This window comes from Myotis yumanensis, unplaced genomic scaffold (assembly GCF_028538775.1).
Source record: "Myotis yumanensis isolate MYYU_CA2020_CCGP unplaced genomic scaffold, mMyoYum1.0.hap1 SCAF_18, whole genome shotgun sequence".
Classification (NCBI taxonomy): Eukaryota; Metazoa; Chordata; class Mammalia; order Chiroptera; family Vespertilionidae; genus Myotis; species Myotis yumanensis.
Window position 1 is genome coordinate 3,065,810 of NW_027223769.1, and position 19,860 is coordinate 3,085,669.

Below are 19,860 nucleotides of genomic sequence, written 5' to 3' on the forward strand. Positions count from 1 at the left end.
CATCCTTGTCAAAAGCACTGTCTGGGAGAAAGAAGGGCAGGTAGGAGTGGAGACGGGCTGAAGCAGGTGTTGGAAATTTCCCTGATCCCACCTCCTCTCACCTGTGGAGGGCTGTAGCTGCTGACAGTGGGGGTGCTGGTACTGACACTCGAGCCAGGGATGTTGCTGTTCTTGCTGTAGCTGCCGATCCCTGGTGGGTTTCGAGCTGGGCTGTAACTGGGTGGTGGCGGTGGCTGCTGTGGTGGTGGCTGTGGTGGCGGTGGCTGCTGAGGGGGTGGTTGCTGTTGGGGAGCTCGATTGTAGTTGCCTCGGTTGTTGGAGTTGTTGTTATCCCGGCTATTGTTACCCCAGCGGTTCTGGTTGTAGCTACCACCTCCAATGCGGTTGAAACCTGCATTGGAGAAACCAGATGAGAGGCCTGTCATTCTCAACTTGGGCCCCTCAAGAGCTGGGCTGACTTGGTGACTGCTGCAGCCCAGTATGGCTAGGCTCAGAGCAGCTCAGTCAAGTAAACAAAGCATCCTCTCTGGGATTCCCCAGACCCCTAGGTGCACTCTGCCGTGTAGCCCTGACAACACTTGGTTATCGCTGTTGACTGACAGGTTTGTCCTGGTTTCAACTGTGTCCTCAGCATCTCGATAGCTATTGAATAAATCGGAAGAGATGTTCTGGAAGAGGGGTGACAAGCACTGGGAACAGTCCTTGTTAGGTTTGTCCAAATCGGCCAGTCTCTCCTGAGCCCTCATGCAGTTGTTTCTTGAGCCTGAGACTCTTCCCTCTTCCAACTCCTACTGGTCTCTAGACCTTAATTTAGGCTCTCAGGAAGCCTTCCTGAGCCCTGCTCCCCTACAGATTGGGTCAGGTGCCACCTAAGGTCACAGTCCTGCTGGGCTTTCCTATTAAGCTCAGAATCCTTCTGGACTGTCACTACGGGGTGATGTCTCTGTCAGGGTCCGGGCTGTGTCCCCAAACTATGCAGCACAGACCAAAACATGGTGGGGCATGCCTGTTAAATTATGACCGTACACTTTATTGCTGACAGCAGAACTTAGTGACTAAGAACTTGGAATTTGGGCCACTTGACCACAACTCTAGATTTAGTAAATTCTGGGTAAATTAACCTAAGCCCCTTTTTCCATTCGTTTTAAAATATATAACCCAAAGCAGTCCTAACATTTGACTTATACCAGGTCCTGAGCTGGGACCCAGGACTGACAGTAACTTGGTTTGGTTCTTCTTCTCAAGCTGACGGTCAGATGAGGAAGATGCACAAAAAAGGCCAGAATGTGACATACAAATGGGCAAGTGCCCAGGGGGAATAGGATAGTGGGAGCATTTCCCTGAGACCCCGAGTCTGACTCATCCTGGTTCTCTACCAGAGTTCAGCCCTGGGCTGGTGCTAGGGAACCTTCACCTACTGACTGAATAAACGGTCACAAAGCCCAACCCTGACCCAGAAACCAGAAGTGCGAGAGCTCACCTCCTCGGTAGTTGCCTCCTCCACCACTGCCTCCTCCTCGGTTCTGAAAGCCTCCTCGGTTGCCCCCGGGGGGGCCTCGGTTGTCATAGCGCTGGAAAGTGCCACCACCCCCACGGCCCCGGAAGCCACCACCGCCTCGGTTGTCAAAGCGCTTTTCAGGGGGTGGCCCAGCCTTACGGCCTTCCTCGTTGTATTGCCTCACCAGCTTGTCTGCTTCTTCTCGCTGCAGCTCAATGAATAGTACCTCATCCAGGAAGTCCCCAACATCTGGCAACGTGAAGTTGGCTAGAAGGAAGGGAGGTCCGCAGAGGGAACAAATAGGTCAGTACTTTTTGAGGCGTGGTCCCCTCCACAACCACAACATTGTAGTAGGCGGCAAGAGATGAGACAGGATCCCAACCTTAGACTCTCTGACAACAACCAGTGGCTAATGAAGACTTCTTCTCCATTTCCTAGAGGTAGCTAAGACCCACCAAACCAGTGTTGATAAATGCTCCCTTCAGGAGCAGGCGAGGCAGGTAGAATCAGGGAGGCAGACTGAGGCTTGCTCACAGTCAGCTCACTCAATGGAAACCAGAGGCAGGTGAGCATGTAGGTCTCTAGCATTTGCTTCCACACATTCTCTCCATCATGCCCCAGTCCCACCTGTCTAAAAACTTTGCAAAAGAGAGATATGGGCAACTTTTCCATTCACAGTTGAACTAGACAGGGAAGGGACAAAGCAGAAGCAAAGAAAAAAATAAGGACCTGGTTGAAATGTTCCTCTGGGAATCACTCATCTCCTACCTTTCATTTCTAAGACAGCGTGATCTGGGACATCCTTCCCTTCTTCGTCGGTTCGCTTTATTGTTCGGTCTTTTAAGTCCTCATCAGTGGGACAAATAACAATAGCTTTGCGCTGGAAGCCTTCAAATGGTCTCATTTTTCGTCTCTGAGCTGACCCATAAACATTTGTCTAGGGTAGGTGACAGAAGAGGCAAGAGATGGCACATTACAGGATGGTTTTCTCATCTGTGGGGCACTATGTCAGCCAAGGACTGAGAAAAGGGCACTAATTCTTCTAAGCAGAGAAACCCAAGAAACTGCTCTTCTTCACTTTTAAGATTTTTGAATCCACCCTCAGAAAATGAACTGACTTGGTAAAGGGACTGCTGACAGTCACAAGACAAGGGATTCCTCCTTGTTCTCAGTACTTTGCTTTACAATTATCCCCCTCCCACCAAGTAATATAGGCCTCATTTTATTTAGCTTCACAGATGTGTGTTTTACAAATTGAAGGCAAGACCCTCCACCAGATCCTGACTCTCTTTATTGCAGTGGTCTGGAACAGAACCCACAGTATCTCAGAGAAATGCCTGTACATGTTCATCATAAAAAATTCAGAGTATAGGCAGTCCTCGGGTTATGTCGGACTCGACGTACGTTGTTTCGTGGTTACATCGCCATCTCCCATTTAGTTATAAAAAAAAGTTCTGTCATTTTGATGTATGTACATATGTGCTTTGTTTTTTATTATTTATTTACCAAAAGTAAAGGTCAGGAATTGTTCTTTCTTTTACATTTTTTTTACTGTTTCACTTCATTACTGCTGTGTATGTGCTCCATGTGAGTGACGTAGGTGCTTATGTAGGTGGGTTCCGACTTACGGCAAAAATCGTGTTATGTCGTGCCGTAGGAACGGATCTCCGACGTAACCCGAGGACCTACTGTACAAGGTATAAATTTTAGAGTAAGAATCTCTTCATCCATCTACTTCCAGTCTTATCCTAGAGATGATTAAATTTATGTCCTTTTAAAAAATATATATTTTTTAATTGATTTCAGAGAGGAAGGGAGAGGGAGAGAGAGATAGAAACATCAATGAGAGAGAATCATTGATTGGCTGTCTTCTGCATGCCCCTCCCTGGGGATTGAGCCCGCAACCTGGGCATGTGCCCTTGACTAGAATTGAACCGAGGACCCTTCAGTCCGCAGGTCGTCGCTCTATCCGCTGAGCCAAACCAGCTAGGCAAATTTATGTCTTTTTAAAAACATCTGTGTGGCCCGGTCATTGTAGCTCAGTGGTTGAGCGTCAACCTATGAAATAGGAGGTCAATTCCTGGTCAGGGCATATGCCCAGGTGGTCGGCTCAATCCCCAGTGTGGGACATGCAGGAGGTAGTGGATCAATGATTCTCTCTCATCACTGATGTTTCTATCTCTCTGCCCCTCTCCCTTCTTCTCTGAAACCAATAAAAATATATTTAAAATAAATTTAAAAAAACTTAAAAAATAAAAACATGTTTGATTTTTAACATGAATGTTATCATACTATACATTCTTCTGAAGCTTTTTTTCACTCAACATTTCTGTAACATTTTTCTGTCCCAGTGTTTTCATTTAATGACTGCATAATATATACAGAATGGATATCATAATTAACCAGCCTCTTCTGACAGTTGCATAAATTGTTTTCACAGCATTGATTCTTTCATCCCCTCTGTCCTTCTCTGAAACATCGGCCTCACCCTCAAGTTTCTAACTAGGAAGCTTGACAAGGCGCAGATTTACTACTAATGTTCTCTTCTCTTCCTCTAGGTCATGGATGGGGAACCTTTTTTCTGCCAAGGGCCATGTGGATATTTAGAACATTGTTCTCGGGCCATACAAAATTATCAATTTAAAAACTGGCCTGTTATATTTGGTTAAACATTTAATTAACTCACCCCTAATGTCTTGGCAGGGCCAGAACAAATGATCTTGCGGACCTTAAATGGCCCACAGGCTGGACATTCCCCACCCCTGCTCTAGGTGAGGAGCAGGTGTGTCCTAGGCTGGTGCTGGCACAGACGAGGGCCCTAGGACACATCTGAGCAGAAGTAACAACAGCTTCCTTTTATTGAATACAGTAGGTCTTCGGGTTACATCGGAGATCCGTTCCTATGGCGCGACGTAACGCGATTTTCGCTGTAAGTCGGAACCCACCTACATAAGCTCCCACGTCACTCACATGGAGCAATGAAATGAAACAGTAAAAAAAATTTAAAAGATAACAATTTCTGACCTTTACCTGTGGTAAATCCTATATCATAAAAGGGTAATATGCAAATTGACCCTAACAGCAGAACTACCGGGAATGACCGGTCACTATGACACACACTGACCACCAGGGGGCAGATGCTCAACACAGGAGCTGTCCCCTGGAGGTCAGTGCGCTCCCACAGGGTGTGTGCTCCACAGGGTGAGCTCCACTCAGCCACAAGCCGGGCTGACGGCTGTGAGCGCAGCAGTGGTGGTGGGAGCCTCTCCTGCCTCCTAGGCAGCACTAAGAAAGTCCAACAGTGGGCCTAAGCTGGCAGGTGGACATCCCCTGAGGGCTCCTGGACTGCGAGAGGGTGCAGGCCAGACTGAGGGACCCAACAAGTGCATGAATTTTCGTGCACCGGGCCTCTAGTAAATAATAAAAAACATAAAGCACATATGTACATACGTCAAAATGATGGAACTTTTTTTTTTTTAAATAAATAAATGGGAAATGGCGACATAACCATGAAAAGACGTACGTCGAGTCCGACATAACCCAAGGACCTACTGTATTTAATAAAGGGAAGCTCTTGTTACTACTGCTCAGATGTGTCCTAGGGCCCTGGTCTGTGCCAGCACCAGCCTAGGACACACCTGCTCCTCACCTAGAGCAGGAGTGGGGAATGTCCAGCCTGTGGGCCATTTAAAGTCCCCAAGATCATTTGTTCTGGCCCTGCCAAGGCATTACGGGTGAGTTAATTAAATGTTTGACCAAATATAGCAGGCTAAAAATGTTATTTGGCCCAAGAATGACGTTTTAAATATCCAAATGGCCCTCGGCAGAAAAAAGGTTCCCCACCCCTGCTCTAAACCAATATCCAAGTGATCCTGACACACACACCAGGCAAAGATGTTCTTCCCTACTCCCCAGGGAAAGTGTCCCCACTTTCATTAAGGGGAGGGAGAGACTGTGTGGTGGGCACACAAATGCTGTTAAAAAGCACATCAGGTTAGAGGAGGAATAGTCAAGTCCCTTTCCCCACTGCTCTTCCTGGGCTCTACGCCTAAAAAACAGAGGAGAAGGTGGCATCTGGTCATAGGAAGATAGAATTTGGCTTTCTCCAGCTAAATAATGAGGTTTTCTTTTGGCACAAAAGCTAGAGTGGATGGATGCCACAAAGAATGTGCCCCCAGACCATTCTATGGATAACCCATTCCAGGGTTTATTTGCCCATAAGATGTGATCCTATTTTGACTCCTTTGAACCCCAATGACAGAGAAAAATACCTCCTGGAGGGATTCAATGGGGCAGACCTGCTGTGTCAATGTCCTAAGCAATACTGCCAAGAGGGCTAGTCCCTAAAGTTTCACGGGGTGGGAGGAATGGGGGTGAAGCAGACTGGACTCCTAAAGAGCTGGCTTCTGTTCTGAGAAGTGGCTAGATCTGAGCAATGCCTCGTTAGGCACTCTAGAACTGAGGTGCAGAGAACCCTCTTGGTTACCATTTATTAGATGACACCTCCCTTGCCATACCTCTTGGCTTGGGGACCTACTGTAAACCACACCAGCAGAAATACAAATACTTGCCTTTCCTGGAAAAAAGGGAGTTAGCTGCAGGCGACTGTTGCCACAGCAAACACAGTGAGGTCAGAGACCCTAGGTTGGCCCAGGACTGTCGTGGTCACTGGGGGCTGCTAGTGTCTGTTGCTAAGAGAGACCAGCACAACAGCTGGATCAGCTTTTCCCAGCTGTGTGAGTTCTCTCTGCCTAGCTCCTACTTCTCCCAGTCCCACCGAGCTTGAAGCTGCTGACTCTCAGAAGGTATGCTGGGGCTGTGTTCCCTGACCCTGGGCCACCCCCAATCTCCAGCAATGTCGGCTAAAGGATAGGAGTTAGGTTTCTCAGCGGAGCTGGATGGGCAGTTTTGGTGCGTGACAGCCTGGGGGAGTAAGGGAGGAACACAGCATGCTGCTCACAGCCCAGATTCTGTAAGAGTCCCACTGTCCTATGTCCACTTTCACCTGTCCCCCCATCCATAGCTCAGTGGGGTCAGGCTGGCAGTGGGAGAAACCTGGCTGGATCCCAGAAGAACAAATTTAAAGCTGGTGACAAAAGAGTTCACTCTGGGCTCACAGTAAGGTAAACCCAGTGGAAGGAACCCACATGTAGGGTGAGAACTAGCTGGAATGTTACTATGGAACTGGCTGAGGCCCTGGGAACAGGAAGGGTGGAGGAAAGAAACACCCCTTTCTCCCAATGCCTGCCAATAAGAAGAGGTCTGTGCCTCTGCTTTATCCCTAGGTTTGTTTCAGACAAAGGCGTGGCAAGGTCAACAGGGATGCAAAGCAGGACTAGAAGCACACATTCTGATGGTTGAGGTGAGGTTAGGGATCACTGCTTGGCCTGGCTCTGGACTGCTAGAGCCCTAAGGGAGCTCCTAGCCTGCAGCCCTCAACTCTGCCCCACAGAAGCCTTCTCAGAAGCCTCTAGGAGGGCAAAACTCTGTCGCCTCAGAGGGCCAACTCCTGCTCTGCACCAACTCTTGTGGGTCCTTGGTAGGCTAGGGATAGGCTGGGCAGCATCTCATTCTTGAGGTTTTTTCACCAGCAACAGAACCACTTGAAGCTATGTGGCCTACTTCCTCTTTCTCAAGTCTTTTAGTAGGCAGGCAAATTTAACATATCCCTCCCTGATGAAAACATAATTATGGCTCCTCACTGCCCACAGGACAAAGCCTCAATTCTTTTTATCATCCTCCATGTGCTGGCCTAGACATCTCACCTCCCAATTTCCCACCATGGCTCCAACTATTCTGGGCCGTGGCCATCTGGGAAGTCAAGCAGAGACATGTTCTACCAGTAAATCAACAGCATGACTTTGAACAGGTTCCTTTTCTCTGAGGCCTGTTTCCCCGGTGATCCATCTCTTCTTTTTCTCCTCAGATGTTCCACAGCTATAACACACACATGATCTGAAGAGGATACTCAGGTCATCATGGAATGTAGGTCAAAGACCCAATAAAACCAAGAGCTTGTGCCCAATGAGACATACCCTGGGGTAGGCGCTGGGGCCCTAACCATACATAGGCAGAGTCCTGGCTCACACAGCCTCACCTGCCTTCTGCAGGCACATTCTGCTTTTCTCTCAATAATGGGCATTACAGAATCCAACCTACATAATAGGAGATTCAGAGGAGCAAAATGCATGGAGGTCTGATCTCCTGGGAAGAACCAGAGAAGGGAAAAGATGAGCTCCAGGACTGCAGGGAATTCTATCTAGCTCAGGAGACAGTTATGCATCAACTTATCCCTCACAGCTAAAGCTAGTGGGGTGGGAAGGCCTGCTCTGAATCTTCTACACTGCCTCCCCTCACCTCCACCAGAGGGTTTCTTGGAACCTACGTTTGGGGCTTACGCCCAAACAGCTAAAATCACTGGCTTCAGACCTCTTCCCAGGCTCGAGTAACCTATAGTTTGAGGCCCCAAGTCAATCCTCCAATCTAGGGTTAACCAGAGAACCCTCCTCCCCCACCGTCAGAGTTTAGGTAGTTTTGCCTTACTGTTGGCCTGGATCACTTGGCCCAACCTGCATATCCCTCCATCAGGACAGCCCTGAAGATCAACGTATACCTGGTAGAGCCCTGGACCCCTCCTATGAACAAGCCAGCACATACTCAAAAAACCAATAGTGTGTTGTTTACAGAGCCAGCTGTACTGGCCTGGCTAAGGAGCTGGAGCCTGACCTCCAGAGATGGCCCACGTTTATATGCTGGATAAAAATGTTAAGAATCCTTCGCCACTGAGCCACACATTTGAAATGGGTTTCACAGCTAATTTAATCAGCAAACTGACAAAATGACAGGCAGGGAATACTTGCTGAGAATCCTCAGGGTACTAAATCAACACTGCTCCCCCTTGCAAGACACTGAGTCCCACTGGTGCCAAGTCAAACTACAATTCCAAATGGCCTGACAACAATGAGACAAAGCAAGGCCAGGGTTGAAGAACAAAGTCTTTGAAGAAAGAAAAGGCTGGCTATATGCATTACTGATGGGGCTGAGCTGGGGCAGTGGCCCTGTTTGGCTTTTGGACTATCCTGTGCTGAACAGTCCCCTCCAGTCCCCAGAAATAAATATTTGAAACATTAGCTCAATTAGTTGTTTGCATCAAAATTTAGTATTAGGGAATCATGTACTGTCTTCTTCACAAATGTGAGTCTTTAAAGCAGGGGTCCTCAAACTATGGCCCGTGGGCCACATGCAAATACAAATATTGTATTTGTTCCCGTTTTGGTTTTTTACTTCAAAATAAGATATGTGCAGTGTGCATAGGAATTTGTTCATAGTTTTTTTTAAAACTATAGTCCGGCCCTCCAACGGTCTGAGGGACAGTGAACTGGCCCCCTGTTTAAAAAGTTTGAGGACCCCTGCTTTAAAGGATCAATCCAATGGCTGCAGAACCCAGAGCAAATCTCACATGTCCACCATCACAGAAGAGGGCCAGGGTGTGGGCCAGCCTTGATCAACTTTCAGTTTTCTTAGCATGGCTGTTCCATCAGCACACAGCAGATGTCCACTCCCAACACCTAACTGCCTGGCAAGACCATTAAAATTAATTTGTCTAGCCCTGACCGGTGTGGCTCAGTTGGTTGGAGCTATTGTCCTGTACACCAAAAGGTTGTGGGTTTGATTTCCAGTCAGGGCACAAACCTAGGCTGTGGGTTTGATCCCTGGTCAGAGCATGTGTGAGAGGCAACCCATCCATGTTTCTCTCCTATCAATGTTTCTCACCCTCTCCCTTCTTCTCTCTCAAATCAACCAACATATGTAATAAGTTCAATAATAAAAATAAAATAAAATCAACAAATATATCCCTGAATGAGGATTTAAAAAACTATAAATTAATTTGCCTATCAAGAACTATCACCCGCCAATAACCTTTTTTCTTTTTGTCTTTAAGAACAAAGTTTTTACTATGTACTTCTTTCAAATGTTGGATATAAGGCATCATTTCTTCAACTGTAAACATAGATCACTAGTTTATAATGAAAGGATGTAGCTCAGGACCAGCCAGATGGAAGAGATTCATAAGGCAAAGTTATGTGAGAAGGGGCGCAGAGCTTCCACACTCTCGGGAGCACACATACCACTCTCCCACATCTCCACGTTTATGACCCCAAGATCCTGCTCAGTTGTTTTACATAAGATGCCAACTCCCATGCACAGGCAAATTGGTTCCCTGGGCTTTCCAACCCCACCCCAGCCCCACCTTCACTAGGAGGCCTTGGAACCCTGTAACCAAGTACTGGCACACAGGGAAGGCACTCCAGCAAGGCGGCCAGGGCAGGGGTGCTACTCACCTTACGTATTTGCACATTCACAGGTTTTTAAGAAAGCATGAATGCAAGGTTTAAGGAACCTTGTTCACAGATCCCCAAATACAGGATTTGGTACCCTCAGGACACATGTCCTTCTGTCTCATAGGTGGTGAACATGAGGAATTCATTACCCTGAAACAGGTATCCTTAACTATGTTTGGGTCAGTTATACTTTTGGGAATGTTGAAAGCCACAGATAATCTTCCCATTCTAAATCAAAACTGTCTAGCTTTTTTGTTTTTTAAAATAACATGCTTGCACCTGCATACAAAATTGTGTTTAATTTCAAAGGTTCCCAGATCACCTGATATGAAGAACCCTGCTCTTAATTTAAACACAGTATAAAATACATGATTTAGGTATGTACCTGACAGTCATAAAACATGCTAAGAGCAACTGGGACATACCTATTCTGTAGAGTAATTAACAGTAATTTCTAGTTACTATGTGCCAGGCCCTATGTTAGGGAAGGGCACCATTATAATCTCAATTTTACAGACCCGGAGACTGAGATTTGAAAGATGAAGCCAGTTGTCTGCAGACACAGCTAGTAGAAGAGTTGGGATTTAAGGCTAGGTCTGTCCAGCTCAGAAACCCATGCCCTTTCCATTTCATTAAATGGCCCTTACCTGATAATGTTCTCTTGGACTGCTAAGAACATGAGCTAGGCCTGGATCATGGCCCCAGACCCCACCCACATACAGAGCTCAGAGAGCTCTACTAAGAGCCTGGGACTGTGCTGTCATGTATGACTGACCGTCTTACCAGCACTGCAGTCCACGAGCATTATGATGAAAAATAAAAGGACAAGAGGGTAATATCCAGATACTCAATAGGCTTCTTCCCTCTCTAGGAGCATCATGGTCACCAGTAAGTACCTGGTCTAGGATATAGTTGCGTTTCTTGCGGGCAGCAATCTGGATGAGGCGGTTGAGGCACTGGGTGGCCTGCTGGATCAGGACGTCCCAGCGGCCGGCATAGTTCCGCTGCCGACGTAGGCCCATCACCTGTGGGTAGGGGGTGGTGAGGGGTGCATGGTCCTGGTTGTAGGTCAGCAAAGGGGGATGGGATGAGGGAGTTGGCTAAGGAGAGACCAGGGGCTGCCCTTACCCGCATCTTATCCATGATGGCATTGGTACCCAGTATGTTGTACTTCTTAGAGGGGTTGGAGGCTGCATGTTTGATGGCCCATGTGGTCTTACCGGCAGCAGGAAGGCCCACCATCATCAGAATCTGTAAGAACATGATGGAGAGGCACTGAAGCAGCAGCAGGCACTACCCTGATTCGCTGGAGACCATGAGGGTGACTCTAAATCTCATGGCCATCTCCAGGAAATGAAAGCAATAGCTTCTACCTCAGTGTTGTTGGGGTTCAAAGAGATGAGGCTCATCAAATCCTCTTAGGCCTGGTATGGGACGAATACAAAACCAAGAGCTGTTATGAGCATTTACATTTTTGTTTAGCAGAATTCAGTGGCCTCTGACAGGGAAGGCCATGCATTGGGAATGGTACACAAGAGTGGGCACAGAAAGTGGTACAACCTTCCTGGAGTTTGAGATGGGGACAAAATGTATGTACAAGTATAAGCATTGTATCTAATCAGTGCATTTAGAATTTGCAGAAACCAGTCGCAACCTAATGCCCAATAAGAGAGAAATGGTAAATATAGGTATTTACAAAATAATGTTAAGTGAAAAGGGTTAAATATCAAAATGCTTATACCATAAGATCTCAATTATAAATGTGTCTGTGTATGAAATGAGCACTTAGCACGGCAAAAGAACAAGATAAAATCTAAAACTTTGGAAGTAAACTTATTTATGACTGGTGGAATGAGAAACTTTAATTTTCTAGAATAAACATAGTCACTTATATATCAGAAAAAAAAGTTTGGAAATAAAGATGATCATTACAGCTTCTGCAGCCAAATCATCTCCAAGGCCAGTTGTCATTTTTCTTCTTAGACAGCTTCGAGTCAGTGTGAGAAGCTGCACAACCTCCTTGAAGAACACTCACCTGGAAGTACCTTCATATCCTCTTCTCCTATTCCAAGATTCTGACCTCACCCAAGGTGGCAATTTCCCTCTGGAACCTTCCCAAGATTTAAGTCTCTCATCACATCCCCTCTCTCTTTGGCCTAAACCATACCCACAGACCTCATGTCACTCTCATAGCAGCTTTCAACTTGGTCCAGCCCTGAGGAGTTAGGAGGGAGAGGGCCCTTTCTCTAAGATTACTCATGCAGGGAGGTGGTTTGCTTTCACCACACCCAGCTGCCATGTCTCCCCTCTGCCTCAGCAGTACGGTGGCCCAGGAGAGACAGCCATTAATTTAGTCTTCCAGGCCCACTCACCTCACACTCTGCCTTGGTCTTTGGTCCGACAGTGCCCCGGATCCGCTCACTCAGGGGAAGGTGCTGGATGAATGTAAAGCCAGGAAGGACAGAACAGTAGGGCTCTGCCCTCTGCCCGAAGTTGAACTCCACTGCACAATTCTTCACCAGCACATGAGGGTAGAGGGCCTGGCCCCCCAAAGCTTCCTTCTGAATTCGGAAAGCAATGCCCATCCACTTCCCATTCTTGGTGAAGGAAAGTTCCACGTCATTTCCACATTCAAAGTCCTAGAAGAAAAAGCCAAAGGAAGAGAACCTTAAGCCAACGCTCAGATTGAAGGCAATGGGAACCACAAGTCAGAGAGAGCAAATGCAGAGAGAAGAAATACAGCCAGCTTCTCTGATTTAGCTGTAACCCCACCTCTCAACATACAGATACAATGGGCAGCACCAGGGAACAGCTCAGAGAATGTGCCCCCAAACCCTCCTTGTTCAAGACCCAAAGGCTGGTGGCTATGAAGCATGTTATCTTAGGAAGGCCCAATTATTTAAGCCTTGTGCCTAGCCTGAGACGAAGATGAAGGAATAGGCAATCCAGCCCATCCTCAACTCACGAGCAGTCTGTGAAGATAATAGATGGAAAGAAAGCCATAGCAGTCAAATCCAGCGCCACAAATGAATTCACTTGTTGGTTTGACACATGTTCTCCAAGTTTCTGCTCTTCTTGGTGTGAATGTCTATGGTGATCTGGGCCTAACAAAGGTCGGGGCCGAGTGGGGAACCAGATAAGGACACTATCTTTTTTTTTTTAAAATATATTTTATTGATTTTTTTTTTTACAGAGAGGAAGGGAGAGAGATAGATAGTTAGAAACGTCGATGAGAGAGAAACATCGATCAGCTGCCTCCTGCACATCTCCTACTGGGGATGTGCCCGCAACCCAGGTACATGCCCTTGACCGGAATCGAACCCGGGACCCTTCAGTCCGCAGGCCGACGCTCTATCCACTGAGCCAAACTGGTTTCAGCAGGACACTATCTTAATTGAGTACAAGTGCTTACAGAGGAGCAAGATTCTCTGAAAGGTGGGGACCTGTAAGCCAAGTCCTAAACAAAATGAAATAAGCCAAGTTTGGGGAAGGGGGAGAGAGCCATAAAGAGAAGTGTTGTTTGTGTACAAATACGGCAGTAAGAGAACACAGGGTCAGACTGGCTGAAGCATAAAGGACGAGGGGGAAGTGATTTCAATATAGCTGGAGAGCCAGGCAGTGACCAAATACATTCAGTAACTCTTCATTGAGTCCCTACTGAGCAGCTGAAGTTTAGTGGTTAAGATCCTGTTTTGGAAGGCAGGCTATTTCAGTTCTACCATTTACTATCAAAAAGGGAAGGCCATGATAAGATACTACAGTGCACAGGGTTGTTCTGAGGAATAAGTGGGTTAGTGTGTTTACTCCATAGTGAGCACAAAATAGGGGTTCTCACTCCAAGATGCCAGGCACCATGCTGGGCTGGAGTGTGAGATGGAGACATGGCTCCTGCCCTCGGCACGTGAGGGTCTCTCTGTCACCTTAGGAGTTAGAGCTTTATGCTGATGGCAGAGCAGAGCCCCTGACCTGTTTCAAATATAGAAGTGGCCTGGTTTTCAAAACTGTTTCAGAAAGATCACTGGGTACAGGATAAAGGTTTACAATTAAGCTCAAAACCTGGAATCAGACAGCAGAGTGAAGCAAAGTAAAGTTCAGGGTCCTGATTTAAAGTACAAGATGTGGTATTCTTTTCTTGCGACCTGCCCTTTAACAAAGTAAAAGCCCTTTCTCCCAAGGAGTTTTCTCACCACCCTCCTCTGTGCTCACAGGGCACAGCTCTATACAGTCCTTCCTATCTGTCACCTCAAAGTGCCTACACAGCTCAAGACAACTCAAAGCAGACATGCAAACATTTGCCAGATTAAATCCTGCACCAATCCCTGTAGCATGGTCTCTGCCATGTCTTCTCACCTGAGCATAAATGGCCCCGGTCACCTTTGTTCTAACATAAAAATAAACATCATGGGGATTAACCTTCCTTATGACCACCAGCATTATTATAGGAACTTATATTACACATAAACTACGTGACAAATCTACTAATGACAGGGCCTTCTGTTCAAGAGGCAAGTGTAGTCCTGTTACTCTTGCTAAAAGTCCTCATGCCACAATTTTTAACACATATATGAAACAACTCATATTTGGACACAGAGCATTTTTGCCTTCTTTTTTTTTTTTAAATATATATTTTATTGATTTTTTACAGAGAGGAAGGGAGAGGGATAGAGAGTTAGAAACATCGATGAGAGAGAAACATCGATCAGCTGCCTCCTGCACACCCCCTACTGGGGATGTGCCCGCAACCAAGGTACATGCCCTTGACTGGAATCGAACCCGGGACCCTTGAGTCCACAGGCCGACACTCTATTCACTGAGCCAAACTGGTTAGGGCCATTTTTGCCTTCTTAATCTCACTTAATTCTTTATAACAACCTGCAAACTACGCTGGGGAGGAATTATCTCCATTTTACAGATGAAAAACTGAAGGTCAGTGTTTCCTGAAAGTCACACGACTTTAGTTGTTAGTGACAGAATTAGGTTGAAAAATCAATTTTATTAATTCTCATTTTAAGGAAAATGGGGTAGTATAAAAAGAGAAGCTAATGAGTGGTTGCTATGTGTCAGACACTATGCTATGTACATATGCATTGCCTATGATAGAGGCAGTATCACTATTCCCTTTATACAGATGAGGAAACTGAGGCTAGAGATGGTGATATATCAAGGTCACATGAATGATTAGTGGACATGGGATTCAAACCCATGTGTTCTTTGTCAAGTCTAGCTCTTAAACAAACAAACATCTATTTAAGTCTTGTTTCTGCTAGCTATTAACTGTCTAGCCCTTGCCAAATTTTGCAATGGGGGGGGGGGGGTCTCTGTTAAATAAAATTGTGTGTGTGTTTGTAAAAAAAAAAAAGTCCTGGTACCAGTCCGAGGCCCAATGACCCCAAATCTTTAGGCATGGCATTATTCAGTGTGCCATTTTTGTAGCCTCATCTGACCCATCTCCTTGTTGTCATCCCCAAGACTCCACCTGTTGGTTGAAATGGACTATACTGTTCTCTCTACCTGGAAGGCCATTCTGTCCTTTTTATTTTGTGAATGTTGAGAACTCAAGATCTGACACAAGTGTCCTCCCCCAGCTTTCTTCAGGTCACGGATTTTTACACCCCCTCCGACTTAACAACCTGAGCCTTTTAAAAATTTATGGCATCCTTTGAACAGAGGGAATTGCACATAGAATCTTAAAAAAACAGAAGTAGAGGGGATGTGGTTGAAGCAAGAGTCAAGGCCTGGAGTTCCAAACTGCCACACACTGACAGAACCTCACGCTCAGGTGGGACAGAGTCGAGGGAGCACTGTCACAGAGGGTGACATGTTAAATTGCTACAACCTCTTTGGAGTGCACTCTTGGTGGTAGATATAAAAATTTAAAAATATATCTTTGACCCAGAAGTTATACTTTTAGAAATAAATACAACTATATTCCCACAAAAACATATAGATATGTAAACTGCTCACTCCAGCACTGCTCAAAGTGCTCCAATGGGGAAGGGGCCACACAGGAGACCATGTGTGGGACTACAAAAAGATCTTGAAAATACTCTGGTAAGTGGGAAAAAGATAAGCTGTCACTGCAGCATCAACCACTCCAGCAAATAACTTTCAGGTCCACCAATAGAACTAAACCAGGGTAAACTGACACATCAGAATACTATACAGAGTAGGTAAGAAACTCACTTAATGTCCACTAATAGAGGACTGATTATGTAAATATGGTTGATCTACATAATGACTACAGATTACACAAAGAACAAAGAAGTCTTCTAGGAAGTGATATAAAAAGATCTCTAGGATATACTTTTAAGAAAAAAAAAAGATGTAGAATAACATGTATAAGCTAAGCTGCTTTAGATGAAGATCTGAAGAAGACTTTACATTGTGCACCTTTTTCTATTTCTTGGTGTTTTTGCAAACCATGTGAATATGTGAATTAACTATTCAAAAATGTCTCTACCTCAGTTACATCTATATTATCTGTGTAGCCAAGTTTTATTGTTAAATGGAAAAAAATTCCAGGTTTAGAATAGAGTATAAACATGGCTAATTTTGCCAAAAACCGGTTTGGCTCAGTGGATAGAGCGTTGGCCTGCGGACTGAGGGGTCCCGGGTTCGATTCCGGTCAAGGGCATGTACCTGGGTTGCGGGCGCATCCCTGGTGGGGGGTGTGCAGGAGGCAGCTGATCGATGTTTCTCTCTCATCGATGTTTCTAACTCTCTGTCCCTCTCCCTTCCTCTCTGTGGAAAATCAATAAAATATATTAAAAAAAAAAAAAAAAAAAAACATGGCTACTTTTTAAGAAAACATGGTTTTTATTAAAAATACAATGAGGTTACAAAAGATAAAGGAAGACTGAGAAACTGTTTCAGACTAAAAAGATGTGACAAGAGAATGCAGTAAGTGATCCTGGATTAGATCCCGAACTAGAAACAAAATTGCTCCAAAGAATATTGTCAAGACAACAGACGAAATTTAAATGTGGATTGAGAAGTAGATAATAGCATTATATCAACGTTAAATGCATGCTGAAATATCTAGAAATAAAGACATGATGTAGGCAACACACTCTCAAATAGGTCAGACAAAATCATATATATTTGAGAAAATGGTAAAGCAAATGTTAGAATTTGGACAAGACTCTATGAGAGTTTTTAGGGCTTTTCTTTAAGTTTAAAATTATTTCAAAGTAATAGGGGAAAAAAAAAAGAAAAAACAAAAAAAGGAGTACATGTGTACAAATCTGAGGGAAGGAGAAAAGAAGACTCAGAGGAAGCATCCACCTGGGTAGCCACTCCTTGCCAGGTTTCCCTGGCACATTTTACAAACATCTATAAATCCTAAAGATAACAGTACTAAGTAGGATTTACTGAGAACACACCATGTGCCAGGCATTATTTTCAGTGCCTGAAAGATTAATTTAATGATCCTACATGAAATTCTGAGGTAGGTGCAAAGATTCTCATTTAGAGTAGACTGAAATATAGGGAGGGTAAGTTGCCCATGGCTGTGAGTGGAAGAGCAGGGACTGGGGTTAGGGAGTCTGGTCCCAGAGCGGACAGCCAGAGTCTGTAGCACTGTGTGGGTCACTGCTGTTGGGGACTGAAGTTTGGCAGCAGCTCAGGCACCCTCTATCTTGTTCTGTTTTACATCCACTCCTGTTCTCCTATGAGGCAGTGCAATGTAGGAAGCCTGCCTCAACCAATGTGAGATGAAGGAAAAGAGAAGTTTAGGGATGAGATGATGCCAAAGTGGGCAATTGCCAATGAGAGCAGACAGGCTATTTGGCAGCAAAGAAAAGCAAGAAATTCCTGGGTTTAGAAAATGTCAGTCTGGTATCTAGGAATGGAGGAAGGGTGTGCAAACCAACAACCCCAAACCTCTTCAAGGTGCCATCTAATAGGTTTGCACAAAAGATCAGGCAGGTAGAATGGTAGATTTTTGCACAAAATGACAGCAAACGTTCCAATGTGTCAAAGAGAGACAAAGAGGTATGGCGAGAGTGGCTTGGCATGGTGCAGACAATGAACAGAGGTATTCTGGGGGGAAAAAGTCTGCAGGTCCACCTGATAGGACCAACATTTGGTTCTGCCAACTCCCACAGGCTGCCGGCACTCACCGCAAAGCAGCCAATCACATCATTCTCTGCAAACTTGTCTCCGTAGTTTTCAAATCGGCTATTGGTGGACTTCTTCCCAGTGCCTCCATAGCCATAGGAGAAAGGCTCTTCGCCTGATGAAAGAAATAGGCAAAGGCAGGTTAAACCTGCGATGGTCACAACAGCCTTTATGGTTGTCACAAACTTTTTAAAAAAAATATTTTTATTGATTTCAGAGATTAAAGGGGAGAGAGAGAGAGAGAGAGAGAGAGAGAGAGATCAATGATGAGAGAGAATCACTGATCGGCTGCCTCCTGCACACCAGGGATCGAGCCCGCAACCCGGGCAATGTGCCCTGACCTGGACTCGAACCGTGACCTCCTGGAACCACTGAGCCATGCCAGCAGGGTTGTCACACACTTTTAAGAAAAGACAAACAAACAACTTTCTTTACTAGTTTACTAATCAGATGCTTTTGGGAGGAGGGGGGAGGTGAGGAAGATTCCATTGAAAGGAAGCCCTTCATTGCATATGCAGAACTCCTGAGGGCTTGATGGGTTTAGTGTTAAGTCTGTGAACAGGAGCAGAACTGAACTGTTCTGCACGGAAAGGGAGAATCTAGAAAGAAAGGGAGGGGAAGAAAGGAGCTGGACTAGAGGAAGGCTGTGTGCTGAGATGCAACCCTTCCCTGTGACATTCAGTATTCAGTAAATCTACTAATGGCATCAATTTTTTGTGCCAGGGGATTTGGGCAGCAATCAGCCAAGAGGCTGGGTTTTGCTTCTGGAAACCAAGAAGTTTAAACTCCTTGGAAAGACACTGGATTTCCTTAGGCTACAGAACTGGAGGCTAATGCATTCTGACTGAGACCCCAAGAGCCCTGGATGACACCTGGATTATACAGAGATCTTGGCCAGGAACCCAAGGAGCATCCTGCCAGAAAAGCAAGAGCCAACAAGCTCAGTTCTTCTATGAACCAGCTGTGTGACCCTGGACAGCTGCTTGACCACTTTGAACTTTGTATCTTCATCTGTATCAACAACCCACCACTTACACCTTAAAACTTAGACAAAAATAAAATGAGATGATATGCAAGTCTTAAACAAAAAACATTAATATATATCAGAACAAAAGCTGTACACTCTTTTTGACCTAACATTTTCACTTTCAAGAATCAGTCTTAAGTTAACAGTCAGAACAATTATATCTCTCAGGTTTAGGAGGTTTTTAATTTTTCTTCTATTTGTATGGCCTATATCATTTTTGTAATCAGATGATTATGACCAAGGCAGAAGGTCTCAGCACTGGTCACTGAAATCAGTTATTTGGGGACAGTCATTGCACCCTGGGGTCCTAGGAAAATTCAAAACCTCTCACAGGGTAGCCCTTGCCTCTGCCAACCAGCCCTGCAGGGCCCCACTGTTCTTTGTTTCACCTTTTACTCTGAGTTAGGTTCTGGACAGAAAATCCTAGACAGAACTTAACGGGGCTTAAGAAACTTATTTTTATTTCCAACATGGTTTAAGGACAGGAGACAACTAATCTTTTTTAAAGAGAACTTTGAACCCTCTCCTAAAAGATGGATACAGTTTTCATAGAAAAGTTATTATATAACTGTGGTCCATCCAGTTGAATTTTGTTGGCCCACACAGGCAATGGCATATATGCAATCCTTATGTCTGTTCCACTCCAGGCTAATTCTGTTGATTTCAACACTGGGAAGAGATTTTTAGGAAGCGCAAGAATCCAGGGATAGAAGTAACTGCTCTTCTCTGGACTGTTTGGCTGCCCTCCCCTTACCTAGCTGTGTGCTGCAGGAGTCAAGGGACCAGCCGATACGGACAACATGCGGGTCGGGCTCTGTGGATGGAAGATGCTTCACGGAGATTTCCTCATTGATCTGGGGACAGAGAACAAGAGG

General features: G+C 45.4%; 1 protein-coding gene across 2 annotated transcripts in view; it reads right to left on the minus strand.

Annotated features, from left to right (window-relative positions):
• The window catches only part of HNRNPUL1 (heterogeneous nuclear ribonucleoprotein U like 1), a 37,281-nt gene that overhangs the window by 3,478 nt on the left and 13,943 nt on the right, over positions 1-19,860 (minus strand). For both annotated transcript variants that reach the window (XM_070399010.1, XM_070399011.1), the window contains exons 6-13: positions 19,740-19,839; positions 17,961-18,073; positions 12,213-12,479; positions 10,969-11,091; positions 10,737-10,865; positions 2,267-2,435; positions 1,481-1,765; positions 102-391 (exon numbers count right to left, since the gene is read on the minus strand). In XM_070399010.1, coding sequence (XP_070255111.1) covers positions 102-391; positions 1,481-1,765; positions 2,267-2,435; positions 10,737-10,865; positions 10,969-11,091; positions 12,213-12,479; positions 17,961-18,073; positions 19,740-19,839 — 1,476 coding nt within the window. The remainder of the gene's footprint in view (positions 1-101; positions 392-1,480; positions 1,766-2,266; positions 2,436-10,736; positions 10,866-10,968; positions 11,092-12,212; positions 12,480-17,960; positions 18,074-19,739; positions 19,840-19,860) is intronic.